At 31.0% G+C, this 17,307-nt stretch overlaps 1 protein-coding gene across 1 annotated transcript in view; it reads left to right on the top strand.

Annotated features, from left to right (window-relative positions):
- The first annotated feature begins 3,668 nt into the window (after window positions 1-3,668).
- The window catches only part of LOC123302576, a 38,515-nt gene continuing 24,876 nt past the window's right edge, over window positions 3,669-17,307 (top strand). The window contains exons 1-14 of the mRNA XM_044885553.1: window positions 3,669-3,739; window positions 5,529-5,686; window positions 6,516-6,560; window positions 6,621-6,906; window positions 7,484-7,778; window positions 8,283-8,716; window positions 8,818-8,952; window positions 9,023-10,148; window positions 10,635-11,595; window positions 13,242-13,534; window positions 14,584-14,970; window positions 15,464-15,649; window positions 16,385-16,554; window positions 16,620-17,000. Of these exons, the coding sequence (XP_044741488.1) occupies window positions 5,596-5,686; window positions 6,516-6,560; window positions 6,621-6,906; window positions 7,484-7,778; window positions 8,283-8,716; window positions 8,818-8,952; window positions 9,023-10,148; window positions 10,635-11,595; window positions 13,242-13,534; window positions 14,584-14,970; window positions 15,464-15,649; window positions 16,385-16,554; window positions 16,620-17,000 (4,790 nt within the window). The 5' untranslated portion in view covers window positions 3,669-3,739; window positions 5,529-5,595. The remainder of the gene's footprint in view (window positions 3,740-5,528; window positions 5,687-6,515; window positions 6,561-6,620; window positions 6,907-7,483; window positions 7,779-8,282; window positions 8,717-8,817; window positions 8,953-9,022; window positions 10,149-10,634; window positions 11,596-13,241; window positions 13,535-14,583; window positions 14,971-15,463; window positions 15,650-16,384; window positions 16,555-16,619; window positions 17,001-17,307) is intronic.

The following is a 17,307-nucleotide window of genomic DNA, read 5'->3' as shown; positions in this document are numbered from 1 at the left end:
TCCTTGCTCACGGCGATTAATCTAATTTTGTTGTTTTGTTACCCACACGCCTCAGCGAACCAGGATACGTACAATGTCTATAGCGGGATTTTAACTAATATTGCTTTTTTTACACAAAAAAATTGTTGAAAAAAAAAGTCAAACGGAATTGTTATTTTTAATGAAAGGTGTGATTTGTTGGGAAACATTTAAAAATTATGGTTTTTTTTTTTTTAATTTATTTGATTTGATATACAGAGTGGCTGGGAACATAAATGGTTTAAAATAAACTGAAAAATCACGCTTTACTGCATTAAAAAGTGTAAAATTTTAAAAATAAAAGAATGTTTTTTTAGTTTTTACAAGTTTGCAAGTCAAATTTGATCCACTTCCCGGTTTCCGGTTGGGCTGAAATTTCGAATACACATTTAGTTTGGATGACAATGCATTGTAAAGTTTTGGCGTCCTGATTTTCCCATCGCTTCCACTATATTTGATATATATATACATTGTTTTTAGTCTTAAATTAAAAATTTTATAAAAAATACTTTTTAAGGGACAAGCTTTAATTGTACTAAAAAGTAGAAAAAAAGTTTTATCTATGAATCACTAATACCCGACTATTTGTAAAAGCTTGAGGCGTTTAATATCAAGAATGAATCGAAAAATAATTAGGCATGTGGAGTAGATGAGGCGTTCCGATTCATTTTTTATATTAAGCGCCTCAAGCTTTTACAAAAAGTCGGGTTTGAGTGACTCATAGATAAAATTATTTTCTACTTTTTTTCCAATGTGAGCGACCATGATTGTACTTACATTCATACAAAAGAAATAGAAATACCTATAAAAATACAACAATAGGAAGGTAGAGGGAACTAACTTATCGATCGAAAAAAAAACCTAATCGTCAAATGGATTTTAAAAAAAAAAAACATAGATGACAGCACAATACAACATACAATAATTTACGATCTAAAAGAAATGCAACAATTATAAAAATACACTCTAATTGTTAAAAATAATTGAACAAGTCTGTTTGTAGATCCCATCTGTTAAATAACATTTCAACTAAATGAATAGATTCCGAGTTTAATGAGTAGATGTCACTCTTAGTAATTTAAAGAACTTAAAAATAATTAAATTAAAAAAATTTTGCGTAATTTATTTATACGCACAAATAATTAATCTATTTATAATTAAAATACTAATTAAAAATAGAAAATAATATAAAAAATTATTTTATTTTATATAGAATAGTTGTGACGTAATTAAAGTTTATCAATGATAAATAACTTCGACGAAATTTAACTTGCTAAACAAAGTCTATAAAAAATACCAACTTTTTATTATTGCTAAAACGTGATTTATTGCTTTAAAAGAAAGGTCACTGGTAAATACAGGGCCGGATTAGTGTTAAACATGACCTAGACCAATAAAAAAATTTCGATTTTTATCTATCTAGTTGTTCTTTCAATATTTTGAAAAATTTATTTAAAAAGATGTCACGCCTTTGGTATTGGCTAAAAAATAAATTTTATTTGAGCGCCACTTCAGTCGGTTTTCCAAAGTTGGGAGTGAAAGATAATACCCTCCTGATCTCATAAAATTTGGAAATACCCCATTTTAATTGGAAATTTTAAATAGTTTCTTTCAGATTTCTAGTTTTTCGTTAAGTTTAAGATTACTTAAATGATTCAAACATTCAGAGGTGAAGATGAAGAAGATAGGTAAGTTATCCAAAGATGACGAAAATTGGGATCATATTCAGGATACTTATAAGTAATTGTAGAAAGGATAGGTAATTGTGATTTTAATAAATGATTTCAATTTAAAAGTAACTCATATCCATATTTAAAAAGATTGCATTCGAGAGTAACGTCTTTACAGACTCACAAATATCAACTCACACATTTTACCTAAAAGGCTTGAGTTTTTATTCACATTTTTAAGTAATAAAACTGACCCTTTCTTAAGGACATATGCTATGCAAGTATAGACGTATTTCCCAAAAATATTTACATTTAAGCAACACAACAAGTAGCCACTTGTTTGACAAACATTCAGTTTCCCAAACAACAACGCATAAGGTGACCACATGTTTGTTATTTCCAAAATATAATGTATCCAAAAAGACAAGATTCAATTTTGATTATTGATAAATTCAACAGTAATTGGGATACATATTAAAATATAATCTCAAAATACAATTTATCCAACTATGATCAAATGAAAATTTGATTTTATTTGCGCCAAAGATCTTCTTATTTTATTTTTTGGTGGATCTTGATTTGCTTTGGATGAAACGTGCTAAGATTCACCCAAAAAACTCAAATATTTTGCAATTTCTTATTGCATTTTATGACGAAACGCATGAAATATTGAACACACAAATAAATTTCTTTGAAATTCAGAATTTTTTGATAAATTCTATAAAAATTGACCTGATGTTTATTGTTTTCAAAATTTCAATAAAAATATTTGTTTTTACTGATAAAGAATACGTTTTTTGAATATAATTATTTGTAAGGAATTTGTACACAATTAATTAAATTTGATAAACAATTTTTATTTGATGATTCTTTTTTCAGTTTGTTAAGAAATATTTATTTAGAATCCAGAATTATTTTTTCTCAATTCCTGCGAATAAATTTTTTAGTATATATTATTGTTCCATAACCTTTCGCTTTCAAAAACCGTGCACAAAGTATGATGTAAATCGTACCTCAAACACCAGTGGGCTAGTATGTTATCAGCGGGATAAGAAGGAGATTGTCCCTGAGATTAAAAATTTCCCGTGAATATTAAATACATATCGCGTCGAAAGCCGGTTAACTAAAGATTATTTCGAACCTTGGTTTTCGATAAATATTTCATAGAAACAGACGATAAGCAATTTTCAATGCATTCTTAGGCTCGCGCTTTCCTTTTTATCTACGTTCTAGAGAAAATGTGATTGGAATCTATGATTTGTTCAATTGAAAATTTAGTGCAAATACCAATAATTTCACAATAAGACTATTAGTTTCTACGATTCAATCGTCTATTGGAGAAGCTCATTTAATTTTTTTTGATTAAAATTTCCTTCCAAACTGAGCAGGAGCTGAGCTTAATGGAACACGAACTTGTTTGTTTTTTTCGAATTTGAATAAAGTAAGTTTGGCCCAAATAATACAGAAATGTAGTACAGGGAATTTAGAGTTGATTTTAGACGATATTTTGGAAAATATGTGGAGTTTTTTGGTCTTAAACTAATAGTTTTTGCTCCATTTTTTTTTAAATTGTCTGTGTGAGACTTTACAAGTAGAAACAAAACAATATAAGTATAACTCGTATTGCCTTTCTGCAAGAGGATAAGAAAGCCGGATATATTATCTGATATTTTCAAAAAAATTACTCATCGCTACGACTTATTGCAAAATAACATAACCATTGATAAAATCCTTATCACTCCTTTCTCTCTACGATGGTGTATCGATGTTTCATTGAAATGAATTTAAAAGAAATAACTTTATTTAAAAAGCCTAATCATTTTTAAGTAATGACCTGTTGAACTTTCTTATCAAAATTGATACGTGTTGTCATAATGTTTGAATTTTAAAGTAAACCAATGTAGTAGGATGTGACCTTTGAGATGATCAAAAAGTCTAAAGAATAAAATTTCAACGAGCGTCATTTCAAAAAGATATTCAAGTTTTCAGAACAGAAAACGTTTTTATTCAGTGTCTGAAGTGGTTTGGGTATCCATGTAAACGTTTTTTGGGTAAATATTTTCATTTTTATTATTTTTTTAAATTATTTCTGTGATATTTTTGGAAAACTTATTGTTAGGTTTGTATTATAAAGTGTATAATTTTTTTACATGGAATTAGTGATGTCGAATATTCGAACTTTAATTGTGAAGTGATTTTATTATTTTGGTGTATAGGGATAAAATATATATATAGACTCTATTCACAGTTAAAATTTTTGTTAAATTCACTGTGGTGATTTTGTGGCGTATTTATTGGGGGGGGATTAATCAGCATTTGGTCTATGGTAGTTAATTTTATTACATAATCAATATCCATAGAAACAAAGATATCCATAGACCTAAATTACAAATATTTGTTAAATGATTAATGGTTAAATTTGTTAAACAGCCAAAACTAAGAGGCTATCTAAAAATTCGTAGCCTAAACTCTAAAAACCTTACAAATCAATGCACCCTTACGTTTTGTTTTATGGGTAGAAACTGTAATACTTCTTTTAAATACACCACAAAAAATTTTAAAAGGATTTTACGAAATGTGACATATTTAATCAAATCCTAAATTGACTTTCAAAATTACTGAAACACATTGTATTGATTTAAATTCTCATTTTAGAATACAATATGTGTTGGAAAAACATTGCTAAAATGTACTAGAATCTTTTATTTAAAGTATATACGAAAAGTTTTTTGTTTTTGTGATTTCGAAATACGTACTCGATGCTGTGTCGAGAAAATCTTCGATCGATCTTCATAAAAACTAATATTCAGGAAAACTTAATTTGTAAGACTTATATTGTTTTTTCAAAAAATACGCCATCTTTTTTTAAACAAAACATCGTGTTCATTGTTCACTAAAGAAAAAATATGTTTTTCATTATTTTCCCTCAAGGGAGTATTGAAAACAAAGAAAATTTCTCCTTTTCTAGTTTTGGAAAGTACTTTCAAAATTGTTTGCACTATTTTCTAGATATTTTGTTATTACAAGCTTTTATTCAGTTTCACCTGTCCCGTTGTCTGTTTGTAATCAAATCTTGCAAGTCAAAATTTGATCCACTTCTCGATTTCCATCATACTTGATATATATTCATTTTTTTTTAGTATTAATTTAAAAATTTTAATAAAAAATACTTTTTAAGAGACAAGCTTTTATTGCACTAAAAAGTAGAAAATAATTTATATCTATGGGTCATTCATACCCGACTATTTGTAAAAGCTTGAGGCGCTTACTATCAAGAATGAATCGAAAAATAATTAGGCATGTGGAGTAGATGAGACGTTCTGATTCATTTTTGTTATTTTAAATTAAGCCCCTCAAGTTTTTACGAATAGTCGGGTTTCAGTGACTCATAGATAAAGTTACTTTCTACTTTTTAGTACAATAAAAACTTGTCCTTGTGGTTATCTAGTTACTAAATACAGTTACAAATGATCACTAAAATTTTCGAGCCCCTAAATCTTCGAACTTATTTTTTTTTTTTACATATTTCAAGTACACGCAATTATTTATTTATTAATTTCTATTGTTAAATAGTTGAAGTAGAATGGAAACATATTTTTATTTATTAAAAGTACAGAGTGTCCCCCTCCATTCCACCATCAAATTTTAAATAAATAAATCAAAAATACAAGAATCCATGTAAATCTTAGTTCTGAAATAAATATTTTAAAATAAATATATGGTTTCGACTTGAAATTAAATATTGTTGTAACTCAAAAATAAAAGAATTAATGTGTTAGGAGGCCACCCAATATGATGGGTTCAATTATTGTACACAACTAAATTTAATAAGTTTTACAGGATATTCATATTTAATGACTATATTGAACGCGGGTCTCGTCAAATAAATGTATCGTCAATCAGAATCATGAACACGACGGTGCAATCACAGACTCTTCAATTGTTTACGTTTCTTTTTGTGATAGTGTTTTGGTTTGGAACAACTTCTGCATATTTAAGTAAGTGTTTTTGTTTTGTTTATTCAAGTTTAGTTTTTACAAGTTCAGTATTGTTAAAAGGCATACATTTCTTACAATTTATGTAAGAAGAACTTTTACGTATCTTTTTAAGTTTTTGTAAAAAAATAAAATTTGTTTTTAAAATTAATTTACCATAATTTTGGTATCCACATACTTGAAATTAAAAACTCCTGCTTTAATTTTTTTTCGTTTAGTTACATAAAAAATTTAAATCAAAATATATGTTTTTTAACTCCTGAACTAAAATAAAAAAAAGAGTGTTATAAGTTTAAATACTATGTGTATGTCTGTCTGTCTGTCTGTGGCATCGTAACGCCTAAGCGATTGAACCGATTTTGATTTTTTTTGTTTCGTTTGCTAGGTAATTTAATAGAGAGTGTTCTTAGATATGTTTCAAGTGCGAGTCTGGGATTCCGTACCAGAAAAATTTGTCGGGAGTTTTTAAAAATTTTGTAAAATTTCACTTGTACTATACTTTATCTTTATCTTACTATACGTATATACTATATCTCTCTCACTAGATATTCATTAGACTAAGGTTACATGATGATATTAAAAAGAGCTGTTCACACGTTAGAAAAAACGTGCGTCATGTGACTTTGTCTTTTAAAAAATTTCTTCGCGAAAAATTGATCAGAGTTTTCAAAATAATTGATCTGAAAATCGATTTAGTCAAATTCATATTATAAAAAATACACATTTGTCGTTAATTTCAATCAAATTTTCGATTTTCCTTAGTCAAAATCAGTGATTTTTTCTGGCTTTATTTAACCCACTAATTTTAACTGAAAATTTTGTACTTTTTTAGATCCACACAAAGATCCAAATATTTGTGGACGACCAATATGTAATCGTAAGTAAATTAATTTAATCAACCATCAAAATTTGCTCTAATATACTTTTTTTCTTCTAGCTACTAGAAAGTTTAATTTCACTCGAGACACAATTTACGAGTACAAATACACAGTCGATATAAAAACATTGTTTGCTGGATCGAGTAAAAATGAATCAAAACTATATATTACATCATTGGCATCGATTACATTTATCACAGAATGTGAGGCGGTTTTACGAGTTAGCGACATAAAATTAAGCGAAGAACCTGATGGATACGATCGCGAGGAAGATTTGGATATTGAAAGTCCTGAACATCCACATTCTAGTCGATTTGCAAGTGATATTGAACAATATCAATTACGGTGAGTTTTTTTTTGTGTGCATATTTTTGAATCTTTTTCCCCGCACACACTGTAAAAATTATATTTAGTAAAAATGTTCCTATAAAATATAGACTTATGCACTGCACTTATGCAAACTCGTCTTGATAACTTCTAGAACACAAATCAAATAAGTTAAAACTCGGGGGTAAACTCATATTAGGGGGGGGGGTGTAATAAACGGAGTTTGATTTCAACAATTTGAAGGAAATTTTAAGGGAAAAACTTTTTTATGGCTTTGTACATCTGGACAGTTTCTCCAAATTGAGCAAAGTGTTGAAAAGAGGTTGTTTTATGTGTTATGTAAGATTGCATACCTGGGGGGAGATGTCAATGTATAAAGCGGGGTTTAAATACAGAAATTTGGAGATAAAAAACCGATTTATGACTTGGTTCATCTTTACAGCCTCTGCCAGTTGAGCTTAAAGGTTTAAAAAAGGGTCTTTATGTGGGGTGAGATAATGTTAAGGAAGTACCTTTGAGTGGGTTGTTTACTTTCCAGTCCACGTTTCCGTTTGTAATGTCTTTATGCTGACGAATTTTCTTTTAAAAAATTTAGATTTGCATTTCATGATGGTCAGATATCAGAAATTTGTCCAGAATATGATGAATCGAATTGGGTGTTGAATTTTAAACGTGGTTTGTTGTCAATGTTCCAAAATACGATGGAACGTTTTGACATGGATCACACGTCTTTGGAAACAGATATTAATGGAGTTTGTAACACAGATTATTTATTAAATGGAGCGCAAGAATCCAGTTTGGTTATTGATAAAAAGAAGGACATTAATTCATGCCAGAATCGTTATAAACATCATTCGATTTTACAAACAGTTCCTTATCATTTTCGCTCGGTAAGATTGTTTTTCAATTTTTTTGTTTTTTGACTATATTTTCAAAACTAAAAATTTACTGCAAATTTTAACCATCTTTTTGGTTTTCTTAGGTCAAAGTTAGTCTGGAAAATGATTTTCATCAAAATCAGAAACAAATTGTTTTCGAATTTTTCGATTTTATCTAAGGGGTCCTTAAAAAAATCGCAAAATTTCGAAGAAAATTTTGTATTTCGGATTTAGGTGAAAATCCATTTCTAGGTTAAGTGTACCCCAAAAAAATCGAAAATCTAGCTAAAAAACTGGTTAGAACTATAGTTTTAAAAATATTAGGTTTCATTGGTAGAAAAATTTATAAGTACGGATTCGGACTTATTATTGAGACTGTTTCGGTTTTCTCGATTCAAAATTATTCAAGGAAATGATTTTCTTTAAAATTCAATAATTTGTTTTTCGATTATTCCTAAGAGATCGATCAAATTATTTTGACGATAACCATCATAAAATTGAACTGTCTCTTTTTAGGGCTCAAACCAAATACCTATCATGCAATCAACAAGCGAATGTACAATGGTAATCGACCACTCAATTTACGTAAACATAATATGTAATGAACGTCACATGTTCAAACCGTTCTCAAATCAAGAATCTGGAGCCACAACAATTACACGCCAACAATTACAATTACAACGAGAGGGTATGGTATCCCCCGAAGATATCGACATGATTGGATCAAGGAAATCATTGTTATACGATCACTTACCAACACCAAAAATCAGTTCGGGTGAATTGAAACACTCCAGAAGTATGCTCAAAGATATGTGTACGTACAGCAAAGGCGACATACAAATTGAGTTTAGTGATGTGTTCTCGAAATTTATTCAATACGCACGATTGTTGCCATATTCAACACTGCACTTGTTGTACAGTCGCTCACATCAAATTTGTGAAACCGGAAAGTAAGTTTTTATTTTCTATATTTTCATCAACTATTTCCTTTTCGAATCCAATTCAAAGTAAAACTGTGTTCAAATCTTTCAAAATGTTCAAATCTTTTCAGGAAGCATATTTTGGATGCACTTCCATTTTTGGGTACAGATGCGTCTGTTCAAGTCATGAAGGATATAATTTTATCCAAAGAAGTTGATGAAATCACAGCTAAAGAATGGTTATTTTCATTTGCATTTATTCCACGGTAAGTCGTAATTTTGTAAAACTTAACCAAAATAGTTTTGATCTAATTTTTAAATATATATTTTTTTTAGACCAACCCTTACAATGTTGGATGCAATGACCCAACTTTTGCAACAAGAAAAAATGGAGTTAGTTTTACCGCTGAGTGTTGGTACCATGGTTCATATGTACTGTCGTTGGGCCCCAGATTGTGAATATGAGGAAATCGTTCGGAATATCGTAACAAACATCGAAGAGAATATCCGAAAAAATTATAAGAGTCGTTTTAATGAACGAATAACACGCGATAAATTATTAATCAACGTAAAAGGGTTGGGGAATACTGGACTAATATCCGACGATTTTGAAACAACTTTCAGGTCAATGATTAACGATACCGATTTACCAATGGAAATCCGTGTAGCGGTTGTAAACGCACATCGTCGACAAGTTTGCAGCGAAAGTCAAGATTTTTTCATGAAACTGTATACAAATTTCGATATGGACACAGAAATACGTATTGCCGCATATTTACAAGCCATGAATTGTCCAAATTATGGTTTATTACAAAAAATTCGGCACACATTAATCGCGGAAGAAGTGAATCAAGTTGGTAGTTTTGTTTGGACTCATTTAACAAATTTATTGAAATCATCGGTACCAAGTCGAGTGGAAATTCAAGGTCTATTATCCGACAAAGATCTTGGTCGAAAATTTAGTAGTGATGTACGAAAATTTTCCCATAATTACGAAGGTTCATTGTTCTTTGAGGAGTACAACGCGGGTGGAAGTTACGATATAAACACAATTTTCTCACCAAAATCGTACGTACCCAGACAATTATCGCTAAATCTTACAGCATGTTTGTTTGGGGAATCGATTAATTTATTTGAGATTAATACACGTCACGAAGGTTTCGAGCATTACTTGGAAACGTTGTTTGGACCAAATCGAACATTTAGTGCAAAAAATATTAAAGAGAAAATATCGAAAATACGTTTTACTCGAAGTGTGGATGATAATGAAGTTATTCAGAATCAAATCGCAGCTTTACCGAATGTTGTCGAAGATAATTTTGATCAGCCACAAGTCACGTTTGGTATGAAATTCTTTGGGAATGAATTAATGTATAATTCATTTATTGGGGATCGTGAAATTTATATGGGACTCCAAAAATTGAATGTGGCCAATTATTTGAAACGCATTTTATCTGGCAAGGTAAGATATTTTAATACAGAATGTTCCAAAAAAATGTAAACACACTTTTTTTTTGCATGTAACAGTTGTAATTATTATTAAGTGAACACCAGTTCTGGACCGGATTTAGAACGGAACCTGTGGGAACTTTTCTAATTATTTTGTTGATTCACTTTTGTAATCCGGACGAAACAAACTTATTTGAGCCAGCCTCTCTTTGACGATCTCTCCGACCTCAAATCCGTCACGTCAAAGCACTCCTGTTGTTCTTAAGCAGCTCCAAATGGCTCATGGAGTAGTGCCAGGGAATGGGCCAACCCTTTTTCGGTATCACAACGGACCCTATTCTGTTTTACTCCAGGTGTGACCCACCCCAGAACAACCATTCTAACCTAACCTAACCTAATTGTGGAATATCTCGTTGTAACTTCATCATTGTATACTTTTCTTTGGAACACTCTATAAAAACTATGGCGTTCAAATTTTTCAATTTATAATTATTTCCAGGAAATTTCATACAATAAAGCCTTCGTATTTTTGGATACAAGTTACATTGTACCATCCGGAACAGGTTTACCCGTAACACTTAACGCAGCTGGAACAGCCGCTCTCAACTTAAAAATGACTGGAATGTTAAAAACCGATAATTTCATGAAAACCGGTATTTTGGATTTGAAAGGACATTTACGTCCAAGTATGGCCGTCGATGTAATTGGAACAATGTCCGTAGATGCTTATTACGCAAGTACTGGTATCAAATTAAAATCGAATTTGTATTCATCGTACGATATCGAAGGTGATATTAAAATTCGAGGACCACAATTAATCAGTGTACAATTTAAGTTGCCACAAAAGAAAACCGAAATATTTGGTGCCCAATCCGAGTTGATTATCATGAAAGGTGATAAGGAAGAATATCAAAATGATGTTACCGGAGATCCACTTAAACAATCGTTCTGTACATGGCCAATTTTGGATCGTACAATCGGATTAAAGATGTGTACAGATTTTAAGTTCCCAAATGTTACGTCTGTACGAAATCATTCATCCAGTTTTCTATTTCATGGACCCACAAAAATTCGAATGTATGTCGAGAAAGCAGATCCAACGGCTGATGTATATTTCCTACAATATCGATGGGATAGAACACCGAAGCAGCATTCGATAAGTTTACACTTCGATACGCCTGGATCACGCGTTAATCGTATGACAAATGCTAATTTTACATTGAATTTGGAACACCAAAATGTTTCGTTTATTGTGACGTCGAATAAAGAAAAATTTTCTGCGTTGGGGCATTATAAGAATACTGAGGAAGAAAAAAGTATTGAGCTATCTATCGATGTGGATGGGATGAAACATTTTAATGGTCATCTTGGATATAAAATTGAGCCGACTACGCACGGAAATACGTATTATCCAAAATTATATCTGGGTGTGAATGAGGAACGAATCGTTGAATTATCAGGTAACATTTTTTATTTTCTATTATTATCGGTACCATTTTGGCAATTTTGATAAACCAAGTATGTAATCCTAGTAAATTTGGGCCATATTTTTCAAATTTGTGATCAAAATTAACCTAGCTGTAATAGATTTCAAGAATATGGAGTCCTGATCTCGGAATTAAGCATATAAGTGATAGTTAGCGAAAAACTGACACCACAGATGAAAAGAATGACCCAAAATTAGTGGGTTTCAAAAAAAATTCCAATAAGATCGGATCAAATTGGGTTGAGTTATCAAAAAAGTCGAATTTTTGAACTTTATGGCGTCATCAAAATCCAAAAAATTTAATTTTGCTCTATCACATCCAAATTTTATCCGATTTTGATAAACCAAGTATGTAATTCTACTAAATTTGGGTCATACTTTTCAAATTTATCATCAAAATTAACCTAGCTTTAATATATTTCAAGAATGTGGAGTCTTGATCTCGGAATTAAGCACATAAGTAATAGCTAGCGAAAAACTAACATCACAGCTGAAAAGAATGACCCAAAAATAGTAGGTTTCAAAAAAAATTCCAATAAGATCGGAACAAATTTGGTTGAGTTATCAAAAAAGTCGAATTTTTGAACTTTATGACGTCATCAGAATCCATAAAATTGCATTTTGCTCTATCACATCCAAATTTTGTCCGATTTTGGTAAACCAAGTATGTAATTCTACTAAATTTGGGTCATACTTTTCAAATCTATCATTAAAATTAATCTAGCTTTAATATATTTCAAGAATGTTGAGTCTTGATCTCGAAATTAAGCATATAAGTGATAGTTAGCGAAAAACTGACTCCATAGATGAAAAGAATGACCCAAAATTAGTGGGTTTCAAAAAAAATTCCAATAAGATCGGATCAAATTTGGTTGAGTTATCAAAAAAGTCGAATTTTTGAACTTTATGACGTCATCAAAATCCAAAAAATTTAATTTTGCTCTATCACATCCAAATTTTATCCGATTTTGATAAACCAAGTATGTAATTCTACTAAATTTGGGTCATACTTTCCAAATTTATCATCAAAATTAACCTAGCTTTAATATATTTCAAGAATGTGGAGTCTTGATCTCGGAATTAAGCACATAAGTAATAGCTAGCGAAAAACTAACATCACAGCTGAAAAGAATGACCCAAAAATAGTAGGTTTCAAAAAAAATTCCAATAAGATCGGAACAAATTTGGTTGAGTTATCAAAAAAGTCGAATTTTTGAACTTTATGACGTCATCAGAATCCATAAAATTGCATTTTGCTCTATCACATCCAAATTTTGTCCGATTTTGGTAAACCAAGTATGTAATTCTACTAAATTTGGGTCCTACTTTTCAAATTTTTTATCAGAATTAACCTAGCTTTAATAGATTTCAAGAACGTGAAGTCCAGGTCCCAGATAATTTACCCAGAAAATACTAAAATCAGATTGGTTTGAGGTTTGAACGATACCATTGAAACAAAATCTCAAACAAAGTTCGATCTGTTGGATCGATTTCAGGCTATTTCGTAGATCTAAGGTCCATTGAATTGTAAATTGAATCTTGCGGACTAGATCTTCGATCCAAATAAAAATTATTCTTATTTCTAGATTCAAAATAATGAAAAATTTCGTATTATTTCAGGAAGTTTACGCTGGCAAACAAAGAAAAATGTCTCACAATGTGATGTCGATGTAAAATTCGAAACGAAAAAATTAAAAGCACAAATGTTTGGTTACATATCAAGAACCGAAAACTTTATTGAAGCGAACATCGAAATGAATTATAAATTTGACGAGAAAAAAGAAGAAAATATTAAATTACATTGTAAATTAAGTCAAGTACGGAAAACGTTATTTAAATCGGTTACCGGTGAGCTACGATTGGAAACAAGTGCATATCCACATTTGAATTTTATATCGGGTCTAAAATATCAGGTAAAATTTTCAAATCAAGGCATAATAGTTTAACAGTTATTTCAGATCAAACCCCCATTTTCCACCATGAAAACCTCATAGGCAAGAGCTTTTCTTCGAGGGGAGCACGACAAGTTTAAAATTGATGAATTTTCATTTATTTAGGACGATGTTCGGATAATATTTGGCCATTTAATTTAGAGGTCGCTAAAAGAAAAGTTTTCGGCTTTAAAAATTTTCGTAGGAAAGAAATTTTGCTAACCCTTCAGACAGGTCCTCTTTCGTACCATAATCATTACTCTTGCGATGAGATAAAATTTCACGCAATTGCGCAAGCGTTATTAAATAGATAATGTCTATTAGTACGTAAAGTGGATAGATAATGTCGCTTCTTATTATAGTGTATCTACAGAAATAGCCGAAGTATAACGAAGCCTTCCGAATTGCTTTTTTTACCGACTTTACTCTAGTGATGAGAAAAATTCTCTCACCTGTTAATAAATAACTTTCAACCTCAATAAAAAAAACGGTGCTACAAGTTGGACCGTTATGTGTGTCTGTCTGTTTGTCTGTGGCATATTAGTGCCTAAACGGATGAACCAATTTTGATTTTTTTGGTTTTTTTGAAAGGTAATTTAATGAAGAGTGTTCTTTGTTATGTTTTAAGTGCGAATTTAGAGTACCCAAAAAAACTAAAAGTAGGCTATGATCGTCCAAATTGACTCAGTTTGGAAAAGGTTTTAAGCAAAAGGCAATTTAATGAAGAGTATTCTTAGATATGTTTCAAATGTGAGTTTAGGGTTCTGTAGCCTAAAAATTTGTCGAGGTTTTTTTTAAATTTTGAACAAATTTTCAAGTGGTCATAACATTTGAAATTTTGGAAGAAAAAAAAAACGTTTTAAACAAAGCGTGGGTGAATCTCTTTACGCGACCGTTCTGAAGAGTTAAGCACGCTACTTAACGCCTTTTCTTTCCGTTTTGAAAAGACTGTAGTTTACGCCGTTTCCTAGGTCTAATAGCATTTCAATTCCAGAAATCATTTTCATCAAATCATGTTTTATTTATTTTAGAAAGCATCAGGTCATATTGAATGTAAAATTGAGATGAATAATGGACCAAAAATGGACTTAGAAGAAAATAAACTAACAATATTAACCGTATTCTCATGCTTTAAAACAAACAATGGTACGAAATTAAATACGTTCTTAGCGATAACACGTCCATCGAGTCAAGTCGACGTAAAATTCCAAGTACAACATTCTCAAATGGGTGCGGATACAAATACCAGAGTTTTGGTACGGTATGCCGAGAAAAAAGAAGTCATTGTAACGTTATACTTATCGATGCCATATAAGCCTTTGTTCGAAATTGATTTGGCGTTAAATGTAACGGTTCCGTCGTTTACACCAATGATGATCGAAGTACAAATCGATGAGAAACATAAATCAGTTTATGACGTAAGTTCCCGGAGCTTTTGTAACTCTGTGTCCCAAAAAATGAGAAAATCAACTCTTTTACCGAGAAGTATTTTAAGAAATCGATTCTTTTGTGGTGTCGCTAGGTGCTGGGATGATTCTCTTCAGCTCAGTTGGTTAAGGCGTAACCAATTCCGTCCGCTGTATGCTTAGGGTAGCGGGTTCGATTCCCGCAGTCGCAATAAAATTAATTATTAGTTGTGATGGGCTGGTGTAGTGCATGGTATATGCATGAAGGAAGTGCACTCAGCCTCTGAAATTGAGGAGCTGATAAATGAAAGTTGGGAAAACACATATATGGTATCACAAACGTTCTCTATAGCCTAAGTGTGTCCTTCGTGGGCAGCCAATATAACCTTATCTTGCAAATAAGTTATTGTGAAACTTCATGAGTGTATATTTTTTTTGGGATACTCGGTATACAATATTTATAAAAAACGAAGAATTATGATTTTTAAATTTTGTATTTTTTTAGGTTCATTTGAAAGGAGTTTGGTTTAGTGGGCATATGGCAACAGCCAAAGGACATTACCAAGATTGGACAACACCAACAAAAAGTGAACATATCGTAAAATTACGAATCGAATCACCGAGTTTTACCGATGTTTTAGCTGATGCCCAATATTATCGCGATAACACTAATTATAAAATTAATGTCGAGGTAAATAATTTTAACATTTACTTTAATGCAGTGACGGATTTAAGATGATTGTGAATGTACAGTATTGTTAAAAAGTTTTGGTTTATTGCACGGTACATACGTATAAACACAATAAATGCTTTGTAGTCAAGTAATGAGTTATTTTTAGCTTTACAATACCATGCAACTACAAAAATATATAATATATTGTGTGCAAGTGATGCTTATAAATTTGATAATAGAGATATCGAAATTCAATCATCAATAAACTAACTATAGTCGTCTGTGTTCATCAAAAGATGGATCTTCGATGAACTTATAATTAAATTAAAATTTAGTTTTGATATGATCGACAACTATATGTTCGTAAATGAGCATCATAGGTCAATTGGGTCTTGGGTCCGTAGGATCCATCTTGTAAACCGTTAGAGATAGAACAAAAGTTTAAATGTAAAAAATGTTCCTTATCAAAAATTAAACAACTTTTGTTTGAAACATTTTTTCTTAAACATCACTGTTTACCCGTGAGGGCGCCAATTAGGCGGAAATTTTATAATATATACTATACTTGATTATCAGTTATGTATGTGTCACATGTTTGTATGTGTAATGTGATAAAGAAATCAACACTGACTATGCATGGTATTTCAACAATTAACTCAATCAACTGTTTGTTTTCACTTGTTTTTATTTTTTTTTAAATTCACCCCTGGTTTAATGTCCATTCACTCTAGAAAGATATATTTTCAATTTCAGCTACAACATGAAGCTGATATTTATGCGCTTCAATTAAAGCATCAAATTCTAACAGCCACAGACATTTTTTCGTATGCTGCAATCCAATACAAACAGCAAATTTATTCGGCATCAAGCACAATCGATATCAAAGATAAACGTCAATTAACATTGGAATTACATTTTGATCAGTAAGTTTTCCAAAAAAAATTCCATAAAAAAAAAACCAAACTCTAAAAAAATTCTCTTTCCACAGATTACGTGATATTTACCTTCAATTTAAGAGCGTAAATCTAGCACATCATAAATTTTTGGGTGGTGAAATAAAATGGGACTCAAATCGTGATCCCAGTCAAAAATTGGGTGGTTCCCTGGAGTATTTCCGATATGATACGTATAATACAAGTGGTAACTTCCTATTTACGTATCCAGGACGTGCGATTAATGGACACTATGCACTGGCGATTCAAGATACACATGTTCGTAGTTCAGCACGATTTGCCTGGCATCCGACTAAAGTGATTGATGTTATACTTAACAGCGATTTTAAGCATGATAATGAACAAATTTTGCTGAAATTACATTCGGAATTGCTGACTCCATTTGTTTCGTGGGAAAAAACATCGTTTAATGGCGGGTAAATACGCTTTTCATTCGGAAAAAAGAAGGTGGTCCATAAAAAACTCAAACAAGCCAGGACACAAAAATACTTACGATAATATTTTCTGAAATTTTATGTCCCTTACTATTACAAGTTTCAACTGACCCGTCGTCTGTCTGTAATCGAATCTGGCCAGTCAAATTTTATCCACTTTGTGATTGAGCTGAAATTTTGCAAGCACATTTAGTTTGGATGACAATGGTAAGGTTGTGGCGTCCTGATTTTCCCATCGCTTCCACTATATTTGATATATATACATTGTTTTTAGTCTTAAATTAAAAAT

This window comes from Chrysoperla carnea, chromosome X, assembly GCF_905475395.1.
Source record: "Chrysoperla carnea chromosome X, inChrCarn1.1, whole genome shotgun sequence".
In the NCBI taxonomy this organism is placed as follows: domain Eukaryota; kingdom Metazoa; phylum Arthropoda; class Insecta; order Neuroptera; family Chrysopidae; genus Chrysoperla; species Chrysoperla carnea.
The sequence above is the reverse complement of the archived record's forward strand: the minus strand, read 5'-3'. Positions and strand labels throughout refer to the sequence as shown.